This window comes from Ornithorhynchus anatinus, chromosome X2 (genome assembly GCF_004115215.2).
Source record: "Ornithorhynchus anatinus isolate Pmale09 chromosome X2, mOrnAna1.pri.v4, whole genome shotgun sequence".
NCBI lineage: Eukaryota > Metazoa > Chordata > Mammalia > Monotremata > Ornithorhynchidae > Ornithorhynchus > Ornithorhynchus anatinus.
In genome coordinates this window covers 1,689,681-1,706,851 of record NC_041750.1, presented here as the reverse complement: position 1 = coordinate 1,706,851, position 17,171 = coordinate 1,689,681, and the positions used below count along the sequence as shown (strand labels likewise).

The window sequence follows — 17,171 nt, the reverse complement described above, 5'->3', positions numbered from 1 at the left end:
CTGGTTTTCCGGGTAGGAAGAGAAGTTTCCCCGGGCGAAAGATCCAGGAAGGAAGCGAAAGCGCCTTTGAGGGAGGGCGCAGAAGGAGGAGAGAGCCTGTGGGAGCGCATTCCTCGTGTAGTTATTGGGCGAGGCTCTATGTGCCGCTGTTGGCCAATGAAGAGGCCGGAGATCTGGCCCGGCCACGCTTCCCCGCTTCCCTGGGAGAAGGAGGAGGAGGAGGAAAAAAAGGAGGAGGAGGAGGAGGAGAAGGAAGAGGAGGAGGAGGAGGAGGAGGTAGCGGGTGAGCGAATCAGAGACTCCCGGAAGAGCAATGTCCGTTTCTGCGCCGCCCCGCGCCCCGGCCCGGGGATTCCTTGGGCGAACGGGCTGACCGCCTCCAGGGAACCCCGGCAGGGCGCGGGGGGAAGCCCCGCTGGAAGCGGCTGCCGCCCCGGTGGGAGATGATCCGCCCTGCCGGTACGGGCCGCCTCCGGGACAGCGCGGAGGGAGTCCTCAGGGTGTTGCTCCTGTTGGGCGCCCTGCAGCGGGCTTCGGCGCTCATCCGCTATGAGATCCCGGAGGAGAGGGAGAAGGGATCGGCCGTGGGGAACGTGGTCGCCGACCTGGGCCTGGAGCTCAGCCGCCTGTCGGAGCGCAGGCTCCGGGTGGTGTCCGGGGCCAACCGGGGCTTCTTTGGGGTGAACCTGGAGACGGGGGAGATGTTCGTGATGGAGAGGCTGGACCGGGAGGGACTGTGCGGCTCCTTCTCCTCTTGCTCGGTGGCTTTGGAGCTGGTGATGGAAAACCCGCTGGTGCTGTACCGCGCCGAGGTGGAGATCCAGGACATCAACGACAACAGCCCCGCGTTCCCCACGGGCGAAATGAAACTGGAAATCAGCGAGTCCCTGGCGCCCGGGGCGCGCTTTCCGCTGGAGAGCGCGCACGATCCCGATGTGGGAAGTAACTCCTTGCAGACCTACGAGCTGAGCGGGGACGAGCACTTCGCTCTACGCGTCCAGGCCCGGGAGGACGGCAGTAAGTACGCGGAGCTCGTGTTGGAGCGGGCCCTGGACCGGGAGCAGCAGCGAGAGCACCGGCTGGTCCTGACGGCGTTGGACGGAGGCCTCCCGCCCCGCTCAGCCAGCCTCCCCATCCACGTCACCGTGCTGGACGCCAACGACAACGCGCCCGCCTTCAATCAATCCGTGTACCGGGCGCGCGTACCCGAGGACGCCCCGGCGCACACGCCTCTGGTCCGAATCCACGCGTCCGACCTGGACGAGGGGCCCAACGGGCAGATCGTCTACACGTTCGGCAGCCACAACCCGGCCCGCGTGCGCCAGCTCTTCGCCCTCGACGCGGAGAGCGGGATGCTGTCGGTCCGCGGGAAGCTGGACTTCGAAGACACCAAACTCTTTGAGGTTTACATCCAGGCCAAGGATAAGGGCCCCAGCCCGGAAGGCGCCCACTGCCGCGTGCTGGTGGAGGTGGTCGACGTGAACGACAACGCCCCGGAGATCACGGTCACCTCCGTGTACAGCCCGGTCCCGGAGGACGCGCCGCCGGGCACCGTGATCGCCTTGCTCAGCGTGACCGACCGGGACTCGGGAGACAACGGGCTGGTGAACTGCGAGATCCCTCCGGGTCTCCCCTTCAGCCTCAGTTCCTCCCACAAAAATTACTTCACCCTGAAGACCAGCGCCGCGCTGGACCGAGAGGCCGAGGCCGAGTACAATATCAGCGTCACTGGGCGGGACGCGGGCTCCCCCGCGCTCTCCGCCGTCACGGAGCTGAGGGTCCAGGTGTCTGACGTTAACGACAACGCGCCGCAGTCCTCGCAGCTGTCCTACGACGTGTACGTGGAGGAGAATAATCCTCCCGGGGGTCCCATCCTGGCCCTGAGCGTCTGGGACCCGGACTCGCCGCCCAACGCCAGGCTGACCTTCTCCCTGCTGGAACGTGGCCCCGACACGGGCCTGGTCGGCCACTTCTTCTCCATCGACCGGGACAGCGGACTCGTGTCTGCCCTGGTGGCCCTGGACCACGAGCAGCGACGGGAGTTCGAGCTGACGGCGAGGGTCGGCGACGGCGGCCGCCCGGCTCTGGCCACCAACCTCAGCGTGAACGTGTTCGTCACCGACCGCAACGACAACGCGCCTCTGGTCCTCTACCCGCGTCCGGGCCCCGCCGAGACCCTCCCCCGCGGGACCGGGGCCGGCTACGTGCTCACCAGGGTGGTGGCCGTGGACGCGGACTCCGGGCACAACGCTTGGCTGGCCTACAGCCTGGTGGACGCCCCGAACGGGAGCCTCTTCGCCGTGGGGCTTCGCAACGGGGAGGTCAGCACGGCCCGCCCCGTCCGGGAGTCGGACCCGGCCCAACAGACGCTCCGGATCTTGGTGAAAGACCACGGGGAGCCCGCGCTGTCCACCACGGTGACCTTAACGGTGTCGGTGACCGAGGGGACCCCGGAGGTCCAGGCCGAGTTCCCCGCCGGCTCCTCTCCCCGCCAGTCGAATAAGAACTTGACTTTCTACCTGCTGCTAGCCGTCGTCCTGGTGTCGGTGGGATTCGCCGCCACGGTGGCGGGGGTGATCGTGTACCGCGTGTACAAGTGGAGGCAGTCGAGGGACCCGTTCGGGGCCTCGCGGGGTACTCTGTACCGCCCGCCGGGGCCCGCCCTGCGTGCGGACGCGGTGCGGGGCGGCCTGGGCCCGCAACACCTGTACCACCAGGTGTATCTCACCACGGGCTCGCGGCGCAGCGACCTCCTGCCCAAGAAGCCCTACGCGGGGAGCCCACTCGGGAGCCTCCAGGGCACCCTGAGGAGCTGCGATCCTATGTTCTATCGGCAGGTGGTAGGGGCGGAGAGCACTCCGCCCGGACAGGTAAGGCCCTCCCTCAGGGCCCCGCTGAAAGCGCGGGGAGAAAAGTCGCGGGAGCTTCTCACAGGGGCCTCCACGAGGAGTCTCCCGCGGGCGTCGACCGGGTGAATGAAAGAGCCAGGAAGGACCCGTCGTGCGCCATGGAAACTTCTTTAGAGTTCGCCCAGGTGGCCAGAGACGGGCCGCCGCACCTCGGCCCGTTTCCTGTTGGCATGGCTCTTCTCCACATCCCTCTCGGGAATCCATATAGTGGATTTTCCCTGTCCTCCTCCCCGCCTCCTCGTGGGCGGGGTCCGAGGCCCCTGCCTCTAAAACGGACCTCGGGGGCGGGAAGGGGTAGATCTGGAGGGGAGGAAGGTAGCTGAGCAGAGAGGAGAGGAGAGGAGGAAGCCAGGGGGTACTTAACCCCACCGGGAGGCTGTGAAAGTGACTTCCTGAGGTGTCAAAAGCTGCCGATTAACGTATCCCGGAGGCAGGGGGCTACTCCGGGTGACCTCCCGAGTGGGCGAAGGTGTCAGCGACTAAAGAGGATCACTGCTTCTGACGCAGACCGCGGGCCTGGGCCGAAAAGGGAGGGCGGGCTGCGAGGGCGGAGAAGCGAAGCCGGTGGATCTTGAGAGTTCCCCCTGGAGAACCAGCATCCTGGGTGGGGGAAGTCTTCTGATACGGAATAATTTAGTCCTTTGTGAGGTGGCCCCGCCGAGGTAGGAATCCCGACGGCTCCAATCCCAACGAGGCGGGATGGTGGGGAAGGGGACCGAGACGACTGGGGTGAGGAGAGTCGCGGAGTCGCTGCACGCGGTTCCGCCCGGCTCTGCCTCCGGGCTCGGGCGGAGTCGGGGGGCGGGATCAGGGGTTGGGAGGGGACGCTGAATCGGGGCAGAATTCTGGACCGGTGGCCGGGAGGGGTTAGGGTTGCCTTAGTGGTCTCCCATCAGAGAGGAGGACGGAGGTGGACAGGGGGAGGGTGCCCCCGACGTTTGGAAAGGAGAGAGAGATGGGCGGGTTGGGGGAAGAGGGGGAGGACGGACTTCCCGCTTTAAATCGCGAGCTGAGCCGGGCTGTGGAAGCTGGCGGTGGCGTTTGATCTCTCCAGGGCGTTCAGGGCGCGGATGTCGGCTCCCAAAGGGCCGGGTTAGTGCGTTTGCGTCGACTTTAGGAGAGCCCGGATCCCAGGTCGCGACGGAGACCCCTCTGGCAGTTGTCCCGGTCCGGTCCCCTTTTCTTTACCGGACTGTTGGATTCAAAGGAAAGAGGGTTTCTAGGAAAGGACTTTCCCCACCCTCCTGCTCCTCCCCCGCCCCCCCCCCCCCCAAAGGGCTCCTGAGCGTGCAGGTAAAGTCTGTCAGCGAATAAACAACAACAAAAACCCAAGCCAGAGGCATTTAGGCACTTGCGTCCTGCAGGTGTAAGAGCGGAATCGCGGCGTCTTCCAAACGCTCTTCGGCATCCCCGAAGTGCAACGAGTCCCCCTCTCTCCCCCTCCCACCGTCGCCCCCCGCCCAAGACTTTGCGTCGTGTCCTTGAGAGGCTTTGAGAGGGAGCCCTGCGTTGTTATCCCTTACGTGTGAGTGTGTGTGTGTGTGTGTGTGTATGTGTGTAGGGAAGTGGCCCCGAAGCCGCCTCCTTCTCCGATAGCGCGGGGATCTTCTCTGCGATCGGTTCGTTAGCCGTGATTTCTTTGGCCGCCCCACGGGCAAAACGGGCGGCGGCCCCAGGCCGCCAGACGTCCCTGCCCTTCGGTCTGGCGGCGCGGCTCAGCCGCGGGCAGACCCTGAAGCCTGCGCTTTCCTCTAGGTGTCAGACCGACAGGTGAATGCAAACCGATCCGCTCCTCCATCGCCTGTCGTCTCCCGGGCTCTCCCCGCCCCGCCGGGGGAGGTTGTCGAAGGAAGGCAGGAAGGGGGCAGGGGGCGAGGGGCCCGAAGGGGCGGGGCGCACGGGGAGGTGAGGCAGAGGGGTTGCCCGTGTCTCCGGGGCGGGCTGGGAGGGGGGGTGGGAGAAAGAAAATCATCCAGGGAAGGGAAGGTTGAGCCGGGAGGGAGGGATGGAGGGATGGAGGGAGGGAGGGAGGGAGGGAGAGCGAGAGACGGAGAGAGGGAGGAGGTGGGATTGCGACTCCTCCATGGCGCGCCGCATTAACCCTGCCGCTCGCGGGTCTGCCTTTGCGGTGCCCATTGGCTGAGCCCGGGCGGCGCTGTCTGCCAATGGGGTGCTGAAAGGAGGACGAATCGACCCCGCCACCCGTGAAAACGGCGGGTAACCCTTGCGGAGCCGAGCCGAACCGAACCGGGCAGGGCAGACGCCGGGAAAGGCAAGCCGGCGGCTCCGGCGGCCGCGGCCAGGCGGTCTCGGGGGGTGGACGGGGCCGCGGGGGGGGGCGGGAGGGTGGGGGTGGGGGGTCGCGGCCCCCGGGTCGACGTCCCGGCGGGGCGGAGGGGTTGACAGGGGGGCGCTGATCGGCCGGAGCGAGATGCGCGGCGGGGCGCGGAGCCGGGCCGGCCCCCGGGTCCGGCTGAGGGCTCCCCTTTTGTTCTTCCTCTACCACCTGGGCTGGGTGTCCGGGCAGGTCCGCTACCCGGTCCCGGAGGAGTCTCCGGAAGGGACGTTTGTGGGGAACATCGCCCAGGACTTCCTGCTGGACGTGGGGAGCCTGTCGAGCCGCCGGCTGCAGGTGGCCGGCGAGGCGAACCGGCGGCACTTCCGCGTGGATCTGAGCAGCGGGGCCCTGCTGGTCCGCGACCCGATCGATCGCGAGACGCTGTGCGGGCTGGGCGCCAGCTGCGTGCTGCCGCTGGAGTTCGTGACCGAGGGGCCGCTGGAGATGTACCGAGCCGAGGTGGAGGTGGTGGACGTGAACGACCACGCGCCTCGCTTCCCGCGGCCGCGGCTGGAGCTGGAGATCGGCGAGGCGGCCGCCCCGGGCCAGCGCTTCCCGCTGGAGAAGGCGCGGGACGCCGACGTGGGCAGCAACTCGGTCAGCAGCTACCGGCTGAGCCGCAGCGAGTACTTCGCCCTGGACGTGAAGAAGCGCGGCGACGGCAGCCTGGTCCCGGAGCTGCTGCTGGAGAAGCCCCTGGACCGGGAGAAGCAGGCGGACTTCCGCCTGGTGCTGACCGCCCTGGACGGCGGGACGCCCCCGCGCTCGGGCACGGCGGAGCTGCGGGTGACGGTCCTGGACGTGAACGACAACGCCCCGGCCTTCGAGCAGTCCGCCTACCGGATCAGCGTGCCGGAGAGCGCCCCGGCGGGGACCGTGCTGCTCCGGCTCAACGCCTCCGACCCGGACCAGGGCCCCAGCGGCAACGTCACCTACGCCTTCGGGAGCCACACGGCCGAGCGGGTCCGCCGCCTGTTCAGCCTGCACCCGGCCAGCGGGGAGCTGATCCTGCGCGGCCCGCTCGACTTCGAGGCCGACCCCTACTACGAGTTCGACGTGCGGGCCCGGGACGGCGGCGCCCCGGCCATGGAGCAGCACTGCAGCCTGCGCGTCGACCTGCTGGACGTGAACGACAACGCCCCGCAGATCACCCTGACGTCCGAGCTGGGCAGCATCCGCGAGAGCGCCGAGCCGGGCACCGTGGTGGCCCTCATCAGCGTCCAGGACCCGGACTCCGGCTCCAACGGCGACGTGAGCCTGCGGATCCCCGACCGGCTGCCCTTCGCCCTCAAGTCGGCCTTCCGCAACCAGTTCTCCCTGGTCACGGCCGCCGCCCTGGACCGGGAGGCCCAGGCCAGCTACGAGATCCCCGTCACCGCCTCGGACGCCGGGTCGCCGCCGCTCAGCAGCCAGCGGACCGTGTCCCTCAACGTCTCGGACGTCAACGACAACGCGCCCGCCTTCTTCCGGCGCTCCCACGAGGTCTTCGTGCAGGAGAACAACCGGCCGGGCGTGCTGCTCTGCTCCCTGGCCGCCTCCGACCCGGACTCCGGCCTCAACGGCCTCATCGCCTACTCCCTCCTGGAGCCGCGGGGCCGGGAGGCCGCCGCCGCCGCCGCCGCCGCCTCCTCCTTCCTCTCCCTCAACCCGCAGACCGGGGCCGTCCACGCCGCCCGCTCCTTCGACTACGAGCAGACCCAGACGCTGCAGTTCGAGGTGCAGGCCCGAGACCGGGGCGAGCCGCCGCTCAGCAGCACCGTGACCGTCCGCCTCTTCATCCTCGACGTCAACGACAACGCCCCCGCCGTGCTCCGGCCGCAGGCCCGGCCCGGGGCCCTGTGCCCCCAGGCGCTGCCGCCCTCCGCCAGCGCCGGCCACCTGGTGACCAAGGTGACGGCCGTCGACCTGGACTCGGGCTACAACGCCTGGGTCTCCTACCAGCTCTTCGAGGCGCCCGATCCCACGCTCTTCGCCGTGTCCCGCTACGCCGGCGAGATCCGCACGGCCGGGCCCATCCCCGCCGACCTCCCCCCGCAGCGGCTGGTCATCATGGTCCAGGACAGCGGCAACCCGCCGCTGTCCACGTCGGTGACCCTCCTCGTGTCCCTGGAGGACGACGCGCACGCCGCCCTCTCGGACGTCGGGGACTCGTCGGCGCAGCCGGACGGCGACTCGCGCCTGACCCTCTACCTGGCCGTGTCGCTGGTGGCCATCTGCTTCGTCTCCTTCGGCTCCTTCGTGGCCCTCCTGACCCGGTGCCTCCGCGGCTCGGCCTGCTGTCCCAGCTGCCCCGCCCGGGCCCGCGCCTGCCTCGGCCGGCCCCGGAGGAGGGAGGGCCCGCCGCCGTCCAACGGCATCCTCCGCATCCAGCTGGGGGCCGAGGAGCCCATCAAGTTCGTGGACGTGGGCGGCCACTCGCACGGCTGCACGCCCCTGGCTTCCGCGCCCCCGCGGAGCGACAGCTTCATGATGGTGAAGCCCGGGAGCGCGCCCTCGCCGGGCGGGGCGGTCCGCCCGAGCTGCCCGACCTCGGACCTGCTCTACGGTCCGGAGGTGAGAGCCCCTGGGCGACCAGGTGGGGCCCGGGAGGTTGACCCGGAGGGGCCGAGCGTCAATCACGCGCTAGGCCCTTGGCTTTCGAGGCCGCCCGGGCCCGGAGGAGTCCGAGGAACGCCCCCGCCACCCCCCGGCCCCCTTCCTCCCGGAGGCTAGGGCTTTGGCACCGGCCAGCGCGTTGATCCGCCTTTGCGCCGGGATGCGGCTGGGCTGGTGCCTGAGGCCTGCGGGTCGGTGAGGCCGGGCCGGTGCCCGCGGGTCAACGGCAGAACCACCAGCCCCGCGGGGCCGCGGCCGCCCCGTCCGGCGGCAAGAGGAGCCCGAGGGAGAGCCGAGGGATCCGGGGGAGGTCTTCGCAGGGGCGGGTCCGGGGAGGGAGGGGAGGGACCCGTCGGGAACACGCCCGCGAGGCTCCTCGTCTTTTCTATCCAGCTGTCTCGCAAAGTGGGCGACGACGGCCGCGAATCCCTGGGGTCGGGGAGGGGCCAGGGTTCAAGCGCCCTCCCCGGGAGACCCTTCCCCACGCCCCCCCCCCCCGCCTGAACTGACGGGGTTGGGATCTCCACCGCGCCCAGGAGCCGGAGGGCGGGGCTCGGACGGGAGAAGTTCAAGGGCCTCCTGCCCATAGCTTCTGGAAGGTTCCGTCTCCTCCCCGCCCCGGCCCTGCCCTCTCCAACGCCCAAGGCTCTCGACGCCGAAGCCGCTCCTGGCTGCGGGCCCGATGGGAGAAAGCTGAGGCCTCCGGCGCGGGAGAGGTGGAGGCGCCACGTGGCCGGGGGCCGAGCTTCTCCTCCGCCGATGTCCCCTGCCCCCCGGGTGGAATCCGGGGTCCGAGTTGGCTGGGGAGGGGAGGGGAGGCGGAGGAGACTCCAAGTCGGACACTGGGAGTTCCTCCCCGCGCCGGGAAACACCTTCCTCCCTGGACCCGTCCGTTCTAGCTGGCGCTGCGCTGGGCCCAGGCTCGCGGGGACTCGGAGGCCTAACGGGATGAGGACCTGGTAGGCGAGGGGGGTCCAGGCTCGGGGGCCAAGGTCGTGCCCAGCCTCTGCCCTCCGCCGCGGTGCCCCAAGGCCTGCACCCGGCTGGCTGGGAGCGCGGAGTCGGACGGGCACGGAGGCCTCGGACTCCGTGCGCGCCAATCTCCGCGTTCAGGGACTCGGAAGGGAGACCCCGGGGGTCCGCCCCCCGCACAAAGGCGCGTTTTGTCGGCGGTCCCGGCGAATGGGGGGAAGCGTCTGAAGTCACGCACGAAGCTGCCGGAGCGGACAATGAGGAGTTTTGTACCGTTTCGGCATCCGAGCCGCCCGGCCTCCCGGCGAGCACCATGTGAGCTGTCAAACTTGCCCGCCAGCTGGTCTGATTCAACCGGCGGCGCGGAGCGCGGGGGCCGCCCGGGTGGTGATGGTGGGGGGTGGGGGGCGGGCCGAGGGGGAGGGTCTTCAGCGCACCCCCCTCGCCGGTTCCTAAGGTTTCAGGGATCGAGGAGTCGTCGTCATTGGCCGAGAGCGGGTTGGATTCTCAGCCAATCCGTCGCGCCTCCAGGCTGGGGGATCTCCTCTCTGGGCCCGCCGCTCTCCTCCCCCCCTGCTCCAGCTCTGATGCCCCCCCCCCCCCACTTCCCCTCCGCCCCCCGCCCTCCTTCCCTCCCGCCCTCCCCCCCCCCCCCCCAGAGCCCACCCCCGCCACTCGGTGACTAAGGCTGCAGGCAGACAAGCCCCGGAGCCGTTTTCGAAGCGAAGGGAAGAAGCCGCAGGGACCTCGGCCGCTGGGATCCGGCCCCCGGAGTCCCCCCGGAGTCCCCTCGGGAGCGCCCGGACTGGACGGGCCATGCAGTCCCGGACGCCCCGGCCGCCGGCTCGCAAATGGCCCGGGCTGGCCGTGCTGTCCCTGTGCAGCTGGGGCTGGGCGGCCGGACAGCTTCGCTACTCGGTGGTGGAGGAGTCGGAGCCGGGGACGCTGGTGGGGAACGTGGCCCAGGACCTGGGCCTGAAGGGGCCGGAGCTGGCCGGCCGCCGGCTGCAGCTGGGCTCGGACGAGAGCCGGCGCTACTTGGCCCTGAGCGCCACCGGCGGCGCCCTGCTGGTGAACGAGAAGATGGACCGGGAGAGGCTGTGCGGGGCCAGCGCCGACTGCCTGCTGGCCGTGCAGGTGGTGACCGAGCAGCCCCTGGAGCTGTTCCGCGTGGAGGTGCGGATCCTGGACCTCAATGACAACGCCCCGAGCTTCAGCCCCGCCGAGCGGGAGGTGCGCATCGCCGAGTCGGCCGCCCCCGGGGCGCGCTTCCCGCTGGTCAGCGCGCAGGACCCGGACGTGGGCGCCAACACGGTGAGCGCCTACTCGCTCAGCGCCAACGACCACTTCTCCCTGAGCGTGCACACGCTGCAGGACGGCAAGCTCCTCCCCGAGCTGGTGCTGGACAGGCCCCTGGACCGCGAGGCGCGGGCGCAGCACCTGCTGGTGCTCACGGCCGTGGACGGGGGCAGCCCGGCCCTCTCGGGCACGGCCCGGGTGACCGTCACGGTGCTGGACGTCAACGACAACGCCCCCGGGTTCGAGCCGCCGAGGCTGCGCGTCAGGCTCCCCGAGGGCAGCCCCGCGGGCACGCTGCTGCTGCGCCTCAACGCCACCGACCCGGACGAGGGCCCCAACGGCCGGCTGGACTACTCCTTCGGCGACCACACGGCCGAGGCGGCGCGGGGCCTCTTCGGCCTGGACCCGCGCACGGGCGAGATCCGGGTCCTGGGCCCGGTGGACTTCGAGGAGCGGAGCTTCCACGAGCTGCACGTCCGGGCCCGAGACCGGGGCGTGCCGGCCATGGAGGGCCACTGCGTGGTGCAGGTGGAGGTGGAGGACGTCAACGACAACCCGCCCGAGGTGCTGCTCACCTCGCTGCTCAACCCGGTGCCGGAGGACACGCCCGTGGGCACGGTGGTGGGGCTGTTCCACGTGCGGGACCGAGACTCGGGCGGGAGCCGCGGCGTCAGCCTGGCCCTGGCCCCCGGCCTGCCCTTCGAGATCCGGGCCCGGGAGGACCACTACTCGCTGCTGACCAGCGCGCGGCTGGACCGGGAGGCCGTGCCGTACTACGCCGTGGAGCTGCGGGCCCGGGACGCGGGCTCGCCGCCCCTCCACACCCGCCTCACCATCGCCCTGAACATCTCCGACGTGAACGACAACGCGCCGCGCTTCTCCCGCCCGCTGTACAGCGCCCACGTGGCCGAGAACCGGCCCCCCGGCTCGCTGCTCTGCACCGTGGCCGCCTCCGACCCGGACGCGGGGGACAACGCCCGCCTGACCTACTCCCTCGTGGACGGCCGCGCCCGCGGGGCCCCGGCCTCGGCCTTCGTGTCCATCCACCCCGAGGACGGCCGGGTCTTCGCCCTGCGCGCCTTCGACTACGAGCTCCTGCAGGTGCTGCAGCTGGTGGTGGGAGTCCGAGACGCCGGCTCGCCGCCGCGCGGCTCCAACGCTTCGCTGCACGTCTTCGTCGTCGACCAGAACGACCACGCACCGGCCGTGCTCCACCCGCGGCCCGGCCGGGAGCTGGGGCTCCCGCAGCGCCTGCCGCGCTCGGCGCCCGCCGGCTCGCTGGTCGCCAAGGTGGCGGCCGTGGACGCGGACTCGGGCCACAACGCCTGGCTCTCCTACTCGCTGCTGCCGCAGTCCACGGCGCCGGACCTCTTCCTCGTGTCGGCGCCCACGGGCGAGATCCGCACGGCCCGCGCCCTCCGGGAGGGGGACGACCCCCGGCAGCGCGTGGAGGTGCTGGTGCGGGACCACGGGGAGCCGGCGCTGTCGGCCACGGCCACCGTGTTCGTGGTGCTGGAGGACGCGGGCTTCGAGGAGGCCCTCGGGTCCCGCGGCCACTTCCCGGCGCGCCCGGCCGAGGGGTCCGAGCTGACCCTCTACCTCATCGTGGCCCTGGCGGCCATCAGCCTCCTGTCGCTGGTCACCTTCACCGTCCTGGCCGCCCGGTGCCTGCGGGGAGCCGGGGACGAGGGCCGCTGCTGCCCGCGCCGGGCCTCCCCGTCCAGGGATTTCTACAAGCGGTCCAGCCCCACCCTCCAGCTGAGCTCCGACGGGACGCTCAAGTACATGGAGGTGACCCTGCGGCCGGCGGGCCCCCAGAACCACTGTTACCGGACCTGCTTCTCGCCCGGCTCCGAGGGGAGCGACTTCACCTTTCTGCGGCCCCTCAGCGCCCCGCAGCCCCCGGCCCCGGCCGCGGAGCTCGACGCCTTCCTGCCCCGCTCCGGGACGCTGAAGGGGCCGAGCCAGGTGAGGGGGCCGCTCCCTCCCCTCCCCCGGCTCCGCCCCTCCGGTCCATGGAGAAGCGGATAGAGCCCGGGCCTGGGAGTCAGAGGTCCCGGCTCTGCCACTTGCCTGCTGTGTGACCTCGGGCAGATCGCTTGCACGTCTCGGTGCCTCATTTACCTCATCTGTAAAGCGAGGGTTAAGATTGTGAGCCCCACGTGGGACGGGGACTGGGTCCAACCCAAGTACCTTGTATCTACCAGCGCTCAGCACAGCGCCTTGCGCATAGTAAGCGCTTAACGAAGACCACCATTATCATCATCATTATTATTATTATCTCCCCGGGACCCGGAGGGGGACTGGGGCTGGAGGAGCCCCTCGCACTCCGTCTCCGGGAGCGGGGACCCCGAGGGTCTCCCTACCCCGCACTGAGCTTGAAGGACCGAACCCCGCGCTGCTGGAATACTGAGGGGAGGGGAAGGGGATATCCGTTGGGGAAAAGGCGGTCTAGAAGGGATCGAAGTCTGGGGCAGGGAGAGGAGAGGAATGACGCCAAAGGGCACTGTGGAGGTGCGGTGTTTTGGGGGGTCAGGATACACACGCGGGGACAAGTGTACTGCGGGCTCTGGTACTGTCGTGTACTGTGGGGGAGGAGGTGTACTGTGATGGAGGCGTGGGCTAAGGGGTTTTGGTATGTACTGTGGCGACAGGGTGTATTATAGGGTTAGGGTGTACTCGGCGGGTCGAGGTGCACTCTGAAAAGCAGCGTGGCCCAGTGGAAAGAACCAGGGACTAAGAGTCAGGGGACCTGAGTTCTCATCCTGACACTGCCAATAGCTTGCCGTGTTTCTGCGTCATCCTGGGCTAATAACTTCATTTCTCTGTGCTTCAGGTTTCTCACTTGAAAAATGGGGATTAAATCCTAATCCCTCCTACTTCGACTGTGAGCCCCATGTGGGGCAGGGACTGTGTCCAACTCGATTAACTTGTATCTATCCCAGCGCTTAGAACGGTGCTTGACAAGGGTCAAACGAATATCATAATAATTACAACGAATATATTATTAGTATAATATAGTAATAAGGATATGAATATTCCGGGGTTGGGGTGTATTGTGAAGGTCGGGGGTATATTATGGGGCTTGGGGGGTCAACTCTGGGGGGTTTGTGTTTGGCTGTAGTGTCTTCCGAGTATGCGCTGAACCCCCCCCCGTCCCTTCCCGTCACCCCGGCCCTCCACATGGTTTTACAGGTAGGATCCCAGCCTGGCCAGAGTCACCCACCGTCCTACTCTGAGCCTGGAGGCTGGAGCCAAACAGCGGTTTCAGCACCTGAGTCGGGAGGAATCCTTGATTTGAGCCTCGGTGGAAATCGGGGCTCCTTGCCTTGACTGGCGTCCGGGGTCCCGCTCCCGGCTCTGCGGCCTCGTCTCTAAACCGCAACCGAGTCGCCGCTGACTGGGGTCACCGGGGGGGGGGGGGGTTGTCTAGAAATGGGTGGGACCTGGTCCCCGCCACACAGATGTGGGGTTACAGGAATTCTGGATCCGGGACAAAGAAAGGCACCCGGGGTGGTCTGGGACGAGGAGAGATCAGATGGGACAAGATTCTGCAGTCTGGACAGGGGCAGGCTGAGAGGGGACAGAATTGTCCTTTACAAACCAGGAAGTGGGTGGGCGAGGCGAACACGAGTCAGTGTTCCCCAAGACCCAACCCCCAGGAAGAGGGGACCCCACTGGGGCTGGAAAGGAGCACTAGGGGAAGAGTCAGGGATAGAGTGGAAAGAGTCAGGAGTGTGGGCTAGTCCGGGCTGGGTCACTGGGGACAGTCAGGGATGGAGAGGGGACAGTCCGGGTTGTTGGATGGTCCGTGCTGGGTCACTGGGGGAGAGTCAGGGTTGAAAAGGGGAGAGTCAGGGATGTGAGATGGTCCGTGCTGGGGCACTGGGGGCCAGTCAGGGATGGAGAGGGGAGAATCAGGGGTGCGGAATAGTCCGTGCTGGGTTACGTCAGGGTTAGAAAGGGGAGAGTCTGTAACCATGAGAGTGGGTGTCTATAAAGGCAACCAGCACCCGATTCCGCCAACTTTCTTGTTGCTATGGAGACTGGATCCTAGGCTTTTTGCATCGTGGGTCTGACCCAGGAATGGCGTTGCTGTGCGCAAATGGTCTTTTTCGGGTAATTGCGAGGAAAAATGTGCCCCCCCTACCAGGTCGGGGATTGCTCTGAGGGTCAGGCCCCGGCCGCCGGTTGCCCCACACGGAGGCTGCGGAGTGCCTTTCCTGGAAACAGGCCCCGAGGCGCATCCACCGGACAGAGCCGCTGTGTTCTCTCTCCTCTCTGGAGACGTGGGTCTTGTCTGGCCCGAGCGCGGATGGGGGCTGGGCGAGACGCAGGGAGTCGAAGATGGGCGAGGAAGAGCTTTATGGGGCTCGGGGGAGCAGGAAATGCTGGTAACGAGGGCAGGCACTCCCCCTTTCCCGGCGCTCAGGCCTGGGATTAGAGGAGGGGGTCAGTTTGGGGAAGGGGGGGGATTTTAGGATTGATGAGATGGTGTTACCCCTCTTGGCCCCCGGCCGCACGGACCTGGCGTGGTTCCCCAAGGGGAGAGTGACTCCCTTCCCCTCCTTCCCCCTACTCTCCCCTTCTCCATACAGCCCCACTCCTGGGGCCTGCAAGCTTCGGGTCTGCCCCTCTCCGTCCTCACTCGCTGCTTCTGTTTCCTCCACAGCAAGCTCCCCCCAACACGGACTGGCGTTTCTCTCAGGCTCAGAGACCTGGCACCAGTGGGTAAGTGTCGCTTCGGTTTCCCCAGCAGCCGCTTGGGAGCGGGCAGAGGGAAGGGGGAGGAGGGGAGAGGCGAGCAAAGGGGGAAGGGAGATCGGGAAGGATGGAAAGGGAGAGCTAAGGGAAGGGGAGCTGGGGAGGGGGGAGGGGAAAGGAATGGAGAGACGAGAGGCAGAGGGAGGAAGAGAAGCAGGAGGCGGGGCTTTAGACCCTTTTAGAGGAATATATCGAGCTTCGACCCAATGCGGGACCGGGGAGACAGCGAGTCGATCCCCGAGAGGGGGGAAGGGTCGCGCCCCCAACACATACAAGAAATCCGGGGTCCCGTTTCGGCAGGGGCTGGAGGCAGAGCTCGGAAAAGGGGAGGAGAGCGGCAGAGCTGGGAGAGAGAACCATCCTTGGGGGGGTGGGGAGGGAGAGACACACACACAGAGACAGAGACAAAGAGAGAAAGAGAGGAAGGGGGAGGGGAGAAGCTAAACGCGATCAATGAGGCTGTGTGCTGAGGAGAAGCGCTGAGGCAGCGGAGGAGGCAGTGGGCAAGTGGTAGCCTCGTCTCTGCTTCATCACCGCTCTCTGCCCTGTCTCTCCCTCCCTGTCCCTCCCCTTTCCTTTGCCTCTCTCATTCTGTCTCTCATTCTCTCTATCTCCCTCTCTGTCCCCCGCTCGCCTCCTCTTTCCCTCTCTCTTCCTTCCTGTCTCTTTCTCTCTGTATCCCCTTGCCTATCTTTCCCCCTCTTTCTCCCTCTTCTGGTCTCTTCCAGTCTCCCCTTCCCTGTCTCTCTCCTTCTCTGTCTCCTGTCCTTGTCTCTATTCCTCTCTGTCTTCCCTTGCCTGTTTCTCTTCCTCCATGTTCCCCTCAGACTCCTGGCCTCTCTTTCTTTTTCCCTTTCTCACTCCCTTTCCCTGTTTTTCTCCTCATCTCTCAGTCTCTCCTTCCTGTCTCCTATTCCCTGTCTCTTCCTCCCTCTCTCCCTCCCTCCCTGGCTCTTTCCCCATCTCTCTTTCTCTGTCTCTCCCTCCTTTCTCTCTCTCCCTCCCTCCCTCTCTCCAGCTCCTCCTCCTTGTCGTACGCCATCGCCCTCCCTATGTACCTATTCCCCTCCCCCTTTCTCTTTCTCTCCTCCTTACAATATCCCGCCTTCACCCACCAATTCCAAACTCCCTCCACCTTTCCAAGACTCTTCTCTGCCCCTCATGCAATTTAGCGTTTCCCCCTTCCCAATTTCCCGTCACTCACGCCGCTCCCTCCCACCCCACTGCTCGGGCGTGGCAGGTGACCAGAGGATGGGATTTAGGGGGGGTCAGTGACCTCTAAGGGACCTCCTGTTAGAGTAAGTCTCCCCCCACCCCGTGCCTCATGCTGGCCTACGCTTCCCGTACGATAAACAAGGTCGGACTCCTGACCCTGAGGGGATGGGAGCGGGAGGGGGGAGGGGCGGAGAGGAGGAGGAAGCAGAGACCCTGCCCTGTGAAGCCCCCAAAAAGCAGGGGTTTTTCGTGTGAGCTCTCTCTCTGAGGGAGGAACCCATCCTCCCGGCTGGGGAAGGACGGGAGGATCTAAACCGAGATGGCGACTTGGGTGGCCCCGCCCCCACCTCGGCTGTCCACGTGAGGCCCCAAATCCATCATCTCTCCAGGAATCCACCTCCCCCCTCCCCTCTTCCTTTCCCCTCCTTCTTCTCCTTCCGTTCCTCCCATCCCCCTTCCTCTCTTCTCTCGTCCTCCCTGAACCCTATCCTGTGGGGGCTTCTAGCCCAGGCTCACTGCGGCTCCCCTTGTCCATTCCTATTCGTCCTTGGGATCTCAAAGCGTTGTACCGATGAAGGCCCGAGTGTGGGGCAGTCCTGAAACCGACCGGACCTCAGCAAAGCCCCCACCGAGCGCCCCCCCCCGCCACCTCCCCTCCCCTAATCCCTGAGCTATTCCATCCGTTCCCTCTCCGGCGCCAAACAGACGTCCCTGCCCCCGCCACCAACACACACCATGGCATTCTCCAGTCCTGCCCTCTCCCCCGCCCGGAGGAATGGTAACAATAATAGTAATAGTGGTATCTGTTAAGCGCTTCCTATGTGCCAAGCACTGTACTAAACGTTGGGATGGATACAAGCAAATCGGGTTGGACACAGTCCCTGTCCCACAATGGGTCTCATAGTCTAAATCCCCATTTTCCAGATGAGGTATCTGAGGCCCAGAGAAGTGAAATGCCTTGCTCAAGATCACTCAGCAGGGGTGGAGCTGGAATTAGAACCCATGACCTTCTAACTCCCAGGCCCGGGCTCTATCCACTGAGCCATGCTTTAATGCCCTGATGCCTCTGGCTCTCGCCT

The 17,171-nt window shown here is 67.1% G+C and overlaps 1 protein-coding gene across 19 annotated transcripts in view; it reads left to right on the top strand.

Moving 5' to 3' along the window:
* The window catches only part of LOC100092558 (protocadherin gamma-C4-like), a 129,029-nt gene that overhangs the window by 102,206 nt on the left and 9,652 nt on the right, over positions 1-17,171 (top strand). For 16 of the 19 annotated variants that reach the window (XM_029053306.2, XM_029053303.2, XM_029053298.2 and 13 more), the window contains exon 2: positions 14,786-14,844. In XM_029053306.2, coding sequence (XP_028909139.1) covers positions 14,786-14,844 — 59 coding nt within the window. Of the gene's footprint in view, positions 1-260; positions 2,871-5,274; positions 7,801-9,495; positions 12,082-14,785; positions 14,845-17,171 lie in introns of those variants that run through there. The other 3 variants (XM_029053294.2, XM_029053289.1, XM_029053290.2) reach the window with 3 other exon arrangements.